At 34.6% G+C, this 9951-nt stretch overlaps 1 protein-coding gene across 1 annotated transcript; it reads left to right on the top strand.

Moving 5' to 3' along the window:
* The first annotated feature begins 4140 nt into the window (after positions 1-4140).
* Positions 4141-5757, top strand: LOC134800133 (sucrose-6-phosphate hydrolase-like). The gene has a single exon (XM_063772598.1). The coding sequence runs from the start codon at positions 4176-4178 to the stop codon at positions 5670-5672; it is 1497 nt and encodes a 498-aa protein (XP_063628668.1). The 5' UTR covers positions 4141-4175; the 3' UTR covers positions 5673-5757.
* The last annotated feature ends 4194 nt before the right edge of the window (positions 5758-9951 follow it).

Raw genomic sequence — 9951 nt, 5'->3', positions numbered from 1 at the left:
ACTCATTCTTAAAACTCATGGTGGTTAATTGGTTATGCTCCAAAATGGAGAAAATGAATTTATTTTGGAAAAAAATAGTGAAATCATAGTAATTAAAGAAATTAAAACTGTCATTGTTATGCTATGATTTATTACGTTTTTAAATTGCCCACTTAAATAAATACCTATACCGGGTGTGGCCTGTAACATGAGCAAAGAATTAAAACATAGATTGTACTCCTCAAACCGTGACACTTTTGTTCAACAACTTTTAAAAATTATGAAGTATTTAAACTCCCTATTTTTCATACAAAATAAATATTATCTTCAATGGACGCCATCGCCACGCCATATCATTGTGATTGACGTTGCTTGTCACGCCTTAAACATAACAAAATTCGCAATACATCACATCTTAGAATAAACTTTAAAGTGTATTAAAAATCAATCCACAAGTTATTTTTAAGAGTCGCTGAACAAATGTTGGTCAGTATGAGGAGTACAGCCTACAGTTTAATTTTTTGCTCATGTTACAGGCCACACCCGGTATAATATTTTATAAAGCCAAAACGCGCACTACGTGGTAGTGTTTCTGCTTAAAATAACACAAACCAAAATAATTTATTTGTTCCCGTTTCGTAGTCGTCGTAGTTTGCATTAAAGTGAAAATGAGAGACGCTAAAAATATTCCATGAATGAAAATTGTTACATTGTGTCAAGGTACAAGACTCAGTTCAATAGTACCAAAGAGAATAGAGTGTATAGAGGCGGATTGTCAAAGTAAATTATGTAGCCACTGTAAATTTACTGCCATCTTTCGACAGAAGATAGATTATTATATAGAAGATAGATAGATTCTCGAGTAGATGGCGTTAATATTAATATTTAACAAGTTAACACATATCAGTGAAAGAATAATGATCCAAGTCAAACGGCGATCTAACAGTTTTAATCTTCTGTTTTAATGTACTGTAGCTACATTATTTACCATGACAGTAACTCTCTATTTCAAATTCTCTTTGATAGTACGATGAGTTCGTAATCTATCGCCGAACCTCTGACGTCACAATCCACATTTCCGTTTGCCGCACCAAAAATCTCGTTAATCAACCCTTTAACAGTCATAACAAAGTGAATCCGCGTGCGTGACTGAAAGTTAACCCATTACCGTAACGAGCTCGATAATTGCTTCATCGCAAGGGTTAAAATGATGTGAAACCATCGGCGATTGGCGTGGCGGTAATTGTAGGGTTAAATAGGTTTGATTCATCGATTTTGTTTGGAAAAGTTTATTTTGTTTTGAATTTCCATCTGTATACAGGGGGTAATTTTAATTCCGACTAGTTAACTATAGGGAACAAATAAAATTATTTCGATTTGTGTTATTTTAAGCAGAAATACTACCAGGTAGTGCACGTTTTTGCTTTATAACATAATAATTATATTCAACAATAACTAGATAGATGTCGCGCAAAATTCGACCTAAATTAAATGAGCGACTAAATTATAAATATACTTTAAATAAGGTAACTCATAAAAAACTATTAATTTGTTAACACAATACGACCTTGTTTCCAAATTCCGTTAATAAGCACCTTTGCATGCCCTCTTTATTAGTTAATAAGCAGGTCCGATACATACATCGTCAACACTAATTGATCATTCCCAACCCTTATTTCAAAGACATTAAGGTCCATCTATGTTCAGTTAATAGCTGCTGTTAGTACAGTCGTCATCAGACACATCGGAGCGGCCGAGGTGCTCACAAATATGTAAACACGCCTCTATTGTCAAGGCGTTAGAGTGCATGTTCAGATATTATGAGCAGGTCGGCCGCTCCGATATATCTGATGGCGAACGTACCTCGCGTGCCGCCATCGACCTAGTAGTTTACATTGGAGTTGAAAATTCTTAATCGTTCACTAGGGAATTTGTTGTTTGGTATAAGATAGTGGATTTAATGTTACATGGAAGCGACATAGTAAAAAAAAACGTCTTACCCCCTAATTCATAAAACTTTACGGGCCTGATTTAGTTAAAGTAGGTTTTATCCCTTTCTTACAAATACATAAGTCAAAATGTCAGATAAGGACAAACTATTATTAGCTAATAAAGGTTTTTTGAGAGATTAGATCCAATAGTTGATATTCTGTTATGATTTTTATTAAGATTAAAGGGGCACCTAAGTGGCCGTGTCAAGCATAGATGATAAGTATGCGTTAATAAGTGTCTAGTACAGATGAGTAAGTTACGGAAATTTTCCAAAAATTGGAAAAGTTTTCGGAAATTTCAGAAAAAAATCGGAGGAATCAAGCGAGGCATTAAGCTAAGACTAAAAAAACACCACGCAATTACTGTGTTACCCAAATGTGTAGGTAAATTTATAGAAAAATATCAGATATCTTCTTTGCCATCGGAAATCCAACCAAATACGAGTAAAGCCCATATACAGTGTGGAAAGATAAGTCGGGCCCTGGAGGGAAACTACCTTAAATCCTTAAGCTGGCTCATTTTACTTAAAGGAGACATTCCTTTATTTTTAAGAAGAAATAAAACTGCATTCAAAGACCTTTTATTCTTCAATTTGGCCTGTCTAAAAAAATCTTGAGTACTAAATACTTACTAGATTTTATGGATATTTTGTAAGACAGACCTAATGTTTCTTAGAGAAATGTTATCATTAACATTAACTGTATCGACTAGTAGAATAAAATTGCGAGTGTTTATTTTTTGGAATTTTTAGTCGGTTCGAGTCCCGGGCGAGGCAAGCGAGTTTTAGAAAATCTTGGAATGCAATTTTGTTTCTTTTTAAAAATAAAGAAATGTCTCCTTTAAGTAAAATGAGCCAGCTTAAGGATTTAAGGTAGTTTCCATCCAGGGCCCGACTTACCTTTCCACACTGTATAACTAGTCAAATTATGTAAATAAGTCTTGCAGTCGGGCCGTAGTTATCAGTTTTATATCCATGACATAGTTCGTAAGCTAGCGATATTTGTCTTAAATGTTCAATTTTGTCCAGGTATTGTCATGTTGACTTTTTACAGTAAATACGATAAAGTTTTTTAAAGCCTTGGGACTATGGTTTACATAGGTGCTTTGAAACTAGCGAGTAAAGTAAATAAGTCATAAAGTTTTATTACACAAATATGGATATTTAACCTACTAAGTCCAGGCGTACAATTTTTTGTACATATTCCAAAATCTATTTCGAACTTTTATTGTGTAACTAAGGCTTCCAATTTTAAAAACAAAACAATTGCTTCTGGGTCTCAGGAGGGTAACAGCCGGCATTCGAAGTCTAGTCGTTAGTGACTGCCTTTAAAGCTGGCAGACCTGGAAGTCCTGGGTTTGAATCCAGCCAAGCTCTGTGTATTTAAATATTTCCATAAATATTTTTCAATAATGTTACTGGTATAACAAAAGATGTGAAAAGTATATAAGTAGGATTTGTACCATAACGTGGTCTGTCACGCGTACGTCAGTTTATCTATTCTAGTTCTCGAAACCATTGTAATATATAGGTTCAATTATTTATTGTGTTAATACCACGGTAAATACAGAATAGAAGACAAACAGCAGGAACAAAGATAACATAAATGACACCACAAAGGTCCTGTGAAAGGTTTTCAAATCGACAAGTGTCACGAATGTTGACATTTGCATTACAATAGCTACCGACACATCACATACTATAGTATCTACTTCCTATTTACTCCGAGTACCTATAGACTAGTTCTGATTTAATACGAAAATTATGTTTTATATAAAAACTTTTATTTAACTTGCAATGTAGGTACATACGTAGGATGTAAGATGTATCTGTTTGCACGGCTCAAATCTTGCAAGTTAAATTTGACCCACTTCCCGACTTCCAATAAAGCTGAAAATTTGCATACATTTATGTAAGTCGGATGACAATGCATTTCATCATCCTATGCAGACAAATTCCGGGCAAAAAGCAGTTAATAATATGTGCATACAATATTGAACTCACGTTATTTATCGGCCTGATGACGCTGGATCAGATACAATGCAGATACGTCTTTCCTTTGAAATTCATAACCAGAGAAAATTATTCAAATAGACTAAATACGTAAGATTAGAATCCGATAGACACGACAAAGCCACTATATAATACCTGCGCAGAGGAAAGCGTATCACATTCAATCAGAGCAAGGTGTCTGTGCTCCACCAATATGGCGGACACAGTTTTAAAGTTAACTGTAACCTTACTCTTGTCATTCAGTATTATAACGGAAGGTCAAGATGTGAAAGACAGGTACTACCCCCGCTACCACCTGGCTCCACCCTACGGTTGGATGAACGACCCCAACGGCTTCAGTGTCTTCAACAACGAGTACCATCTCTTCTACCAGCACAACCCTAACAGCAGCTTCACGTCTACAGTCGTCCACTGGGGCCACGCCAAGAGCCCCGACCTTGTCCACTGGGAACACCTCCCCATCGCCTTGTACCCTGACCAGTGGTACGATGCAGGTGGAGTATTTTCTGGTAGCACTCTTGTCGAAAACGACACTATGCATGTATTCTACACCGGCAACATCAACTTAGAAGGACAAACGCCTAGCACCGCAAATAAGCAAGCGTACGCAACGAGCACAGACGGAGTCACTTTTACTAAATACGCAGGCAACCCGATCATACCCGCTGAGGATCGACAACCTAATATCCGTGACCCCAAAGTTTGGAAGCATGGGGACACTTACTACATGGTTTTGGGGAATTCTTACAACAACGACACCTTAGGCCGCGTTCTTCTTTACTCATCCACTGACAAGACTACTTGGAAAGAAGAATCTATCCTCGATCAATCTAATGGCACCATGGGTTACATGTGGGAATGCCCTGATTTCTTTGAGCTCGGCGGGAAGTTTGTACTCCTGTTTTCGCCTCAAGGAGTCGCAGCCCAGGGGGATAAGTATCAAAATTTGTATCAAACTGGTTATATACTTGGCGATTTCGACTACTCGACACACCAATTTACTCCTACATCTGAATTCAAGGAACTCGATCACGGCCACGATGTTTATGCTACTCAGACTCTCTTGGACAACGATGGTCGCCGAATTGTTGTGGCATGGATGGATATGTGGGAAAGGAATTATCCTGAGAGCTATGATGGTTTCACTGGCTTAATGACTTTACCTAGAGAATTGACGCTTTCTTCCGACGGCATTTTAATTCAGAAGCCAGTAGAAGGAATATCAAGAGCTAAAGGTCGCACCTTGCTCCCTGTAAGAAGTTATAAATACAGAAACTCAAGAAATTATATCTTAAGAAACAAAGCTGGAGAAATTAATGTCCATGCTGATGGTTCTAAAGATCTTAAATTATACATTGAATCTGGTCCGGTTCAAGTATCGATTTCCTACGATGCAGATAAAGGGCAGGTGACTCTCGATCGTGGAGGCACCGACGGTATTCGTCGTACTGAATGGAAGCCTGATGGACAGTTGAAGTGGAGAATCTTTGTGGACGCGAGCTCTATCGAACTGTTCTGTGGAGAAGGCGAGGTGACGTTCACAAGCCGATTCTTTCCTGAAGGGCCCGTTGAAGTCCGTTTAGCGCAGCAGTCCAGGGCCGAGCATATTAGTGTGCATGAGATACAGCGTACTGTCCCTCATGGTGGCTATTATAACAAGCATTGGTGTTTCCTTTGTCATATTGGGTGAGTCTTGAGAATTCAGGGAGTGTTTACAATATTTACACATGTATATATAATTATATGTATGAATAAATTCTCTAACTGAGCAAAAATGGAGTTATGCTTAATGTGACCATGCTGCTTTTTTTTGTATGTACCTAAAGACGGTAAGAAAAAAATCATATAATGAGTAAATTCTCAATAACTGGTCCCACGGTACAAAGGTTAAATAGAAGAAATCTGCCCTCCTAAGCTAAAAGGACGTATTTTCAATGAAAATTTAATGCAAATACCGCTTTTTAGCTTAGGAGGGCAGAAATTATTTCTAAACACAGTCATATCATATGCTCAGGAGCAAAGTCGTGTAAAATTTTCAATCCCGAAGGGGTGAAAAATAGTTAAATTATTAAATAAAACATTATTTCATAGGTGAGTTTTACAATATTTTAAGCACATAAATATGTCAGTATCTATATGCAACGAAATTTGTTTTATAGATATCATAGAAATACCCACGAAACCAAATAATACACTGTACTATACTCCCTCCTAAATCAATAACGACCAGCGAGCTCACTCGATATAATTCAAAAAGCCCCAAAAATCGAACCTGCGGCATCTTCAGCGTTATTGATGCCAGCGATAAATCAAGCGGCTCCTCTGCCCGCGTGTGTTGTGACGCCCAAACACTTGACTAATCGGGATTTATGGGGCTGGGGTTTGTGCCTGTGCGCATTTGGCGATAGTGACTTCAAGTCAAAAATTCGAAAATCATTTACCGAAATCATGTCATATACTAGAACGGGCAAAGACTAGGGGCCCGATTCGGATTTTGAAATAGACATCACCAAGACACGATAACGATATGTTTAAGATCTAACCTGTCAAATTTGACATTCGCGCGATTCTGGAGATACTGTTGAACGATTTCCACAGGATATGACTTAGAGATCCAATTCACATCTAATAGATATCTTACTATCTAACGTAAAAGTGACATAGGTTGCCCGAATTGCGCTGCAAAAAAGAACTAGTTGATATCTAAACTATAACGTATCTAGAACAGGGACAGGAACCGGTTACCTTAACCGGGGTTTTTCATAGGGTTATTTTAGAGGTGTTTATAAAAACCCCTACCATAACGGTAACCGCTTAATAAGGTAACACTTTGATTCGGTAACCGTATCAGATCGAGTTAACCTCTGTTACCGGTAACCGAAATAAAAACCCAGTCTATTCAGTTACCTCATTATGAGGTTTTCGACCAGTTCAAACGATTGTAATCTTTACGCACACTTAAATTCAACTTATTATTGAATAACCGAGGTTGGCATGGGCGGTCTATGAAGCCTCCAGCACAAACAAGTTTTTTTGCCTTTCCTTTGTTTATCTTTATACCTACTTGTGTGGTGTGTTCTTATTATGGAGGCGGATGGTCACCACGGGCTAAGCTGCTTGCGGTGTGTGGGTAGGATACCTAGGCACTGTGCCATTAATGAATTAATAAGGCGAGCTTTGGTGTCGGCGAACGTCCCATGTATCATGGAGCCCCAGGGCCTAAGTCGTTTGGACGGCAAGAGACCGGATGGTCTTACACTTGTTCCTTGGGCGAAGGGCCGCAGCTTGCTTTGGGATGCCACGTGTGTGAGTACTTTTGCTCCCACTCATCTCACGCGCACGGTAAACAAGGCAGGTGCAGCGGCTGAAACTGCTGCTAGGTTGAAGCACAGCAAGTACGCGAACCTTGAACAGGTGTACGATTTTGTCCCGGTTGCCGTCGAGACGGCGGGGCCTTGGTGTGCCGAGGCCAAAGCCTTTATTAAGGATATAGGGCGACGCTTAAGGGATAGGGGCTGCGACCCTCGCTCTGGTTCTTTCCTTATCCAACAAATATCACTGGCCATTCAGCGGGGTAATGCCGCCAGTATTTTTGGCACATTTGATCCGGGAGACAACCAGAGTGGGGGGCAATATTTTATTTGTTAAGTTCGTTTTACTCATTCTTAGGTTTATTTTAGTTTATAATTTTTAATCTATTGTAATCTAAATGTTCTTATTATAAATATTATTATATTATAACTAAAATAATTAAAATAAATAAATTAAATAAGTTTAATAAATTAAATAAATTAAATAAATTAAATAAATTAAATAAATTAAATAAATTAAATAAATTAAATAAATTAAATAAATTAAATAAATTAAATAAATTAAATAAATTAAATAAATTAAATAAATTAAATAAATTAAATAAATTAAATAAATTAAATAAATTAAATAAATTAAATAAATTAAATAAATTAAATAAATTAAATAAATTAAATAAATTAAATAAATTAAATAAATTAAATAAATTAAATAAATTAAATAAATTAAATAAATTAAATAAATTAAATAAATTAAATAAATTAAATAAATTAAATAAATTAAATAAATTAAATAAATTAAATAAATTAAATAAATTAAATAAATTAAATAATTAAATAAATTAAAATAATTAAAATAATTAAATAAATTAAAATAATTAAATAAATTAAATAAATTAAATAAATTAAATAAATTAAATAAATTAAATAAATTAAATAAATTAAATAAATTAAATAAATTAAATAAATTAAATAAATTAAATAATTAAATAAATTAAATAAATTAAATAAATTAAATAAATTAAATAAATTAAATAAATTAAATAAATTAAATAAATAAATTAAATAAATTAAATAAATTAAATAAATTAAATAAATTAAATAAATTAAATAAATTAAATAAATTAAATAAATTAAATAAATTAAATAAATTAAATAAATTAAATAAATTAAATAAATTAAATAAATTAAATAAATTAAATAAATTAAATAAATTAAATAAATTAAATAAATTAAATAAAATAATTAAATTAAATTAATTAAACAAATATAACAAATTAAACTAATTAAATAAATGAAATAAATTAAATAAATTAATTAAATTAAATTAATTAAATAAATTCAAAAAAATAAATAAATTCAACAAATTCAATAAATTAAATCAATTAAATCAATTAAATAAATAAATTAAATTAAATAAATTTAATAAGTAAAATCAATAAAATCCACAAAATATAAATAAAGTAAATAAAATAAACACATTTTTTAGTATTTTTTTTAGTTCTGACGGCACATCACTAAAACTACTTTAATGTAGCAAACCAGTAAGCAACCGATAATAAAGGTTACCATAACTGAATGAAAACCTGTTAAAAACCCTTAACAAAAACCCTATCGCGATGGGGTTTTGAGATTAACTCGGTTAAAGGTTAGGGTTACCGTTTCAATAAGGTTACCATTACAATCAGGTAACAGTATGATAGGGTTACCGAATGATACGGTAACCGAATCGATTGGGTTACCGAATTGATAGGATTAAGCGTAAAGAGGGGTTTTCCGGTCCTTGATCTAGAATGGATCTAGTACGTGTCATCTCTTGTGAATATCTTGAAGTTCGAATACGGCAGTAATACATACTAAAGAAAATGAGAAAAAACAAAACCCTAGGCTGAGACCTCCGGCTCGATTCGGAAAATGAATTAGAAAACTACTAGACTTCAACAAGTTACGATACGGATAATTTAAAGATATTTGTATGATAGATATGTCAAATTTGACGTTTCCGCGATTCTGGAGGTCCTCTTGCACGATTTCGACAAGTTATGACTTAGATATTCAAGTCACATCTAGTCGATATCTAATATAGATCTAGTTGATCTCTAAATCGTTTCAAGATCTTGTGATTATCTCGAAATCCGAATAGGCCTGTTAATCTCATACATAATTAATAATTATATTTTGCGGCCAAGGCCGACACATAGTCCCTTGAACGGCTTGGGAGAAATCTTCCGAAAATCTATTTTGAAATTACATAAAGTTCAATAAAAATAAGGTAATAAAAACAGAATATAATTGTAAGTCGCTGAATAGTGCAAAAACTTGCTTGTTTAACTTCAAAGTTTTCAAGTCATACTTTTCCGAGGTGATATTATGAACAATTTTAACACATTCATTGCCACTAAGTGCTACGGGTTACGCTCGTAGCGCGTTGCCACGGTTTAGCCGTATGTAGCGCGTAGTCGCTACGAACAGTGTACCCGACAGTCGGGTTCTTGGCCCTGAATGTGTTAACTATGGAATCAACCCTTTTCATGTCTTATACCGAGTTTGCAACGCCCCCCAGTACGAACAAGCATCGCACCAATGAAGCATTAGTCAGGTCACATTTTTACCTATCACCCGCGTTTTCGATGCCCGATCGACTAATGGCTTCACGCCCTT

Source organism: Cydia splendana, chromosome 19, assembly GCF_910591565.1.
Source record: "Cydia splendana chromosome 19, ilCydSple1.2, whole genome shotgun sequence".
Classification (NCBI taxonomy): Eukaryota; Metazoa; Arthropoda; class Insecta; order Lepidoptera; family Tortricidae; genus Cydia; species Cydia splendana.
Note: the sequence above shows the minus strand (reverse complement) of the source record. Positions and strands in the feature narration are given on the sequence as shown.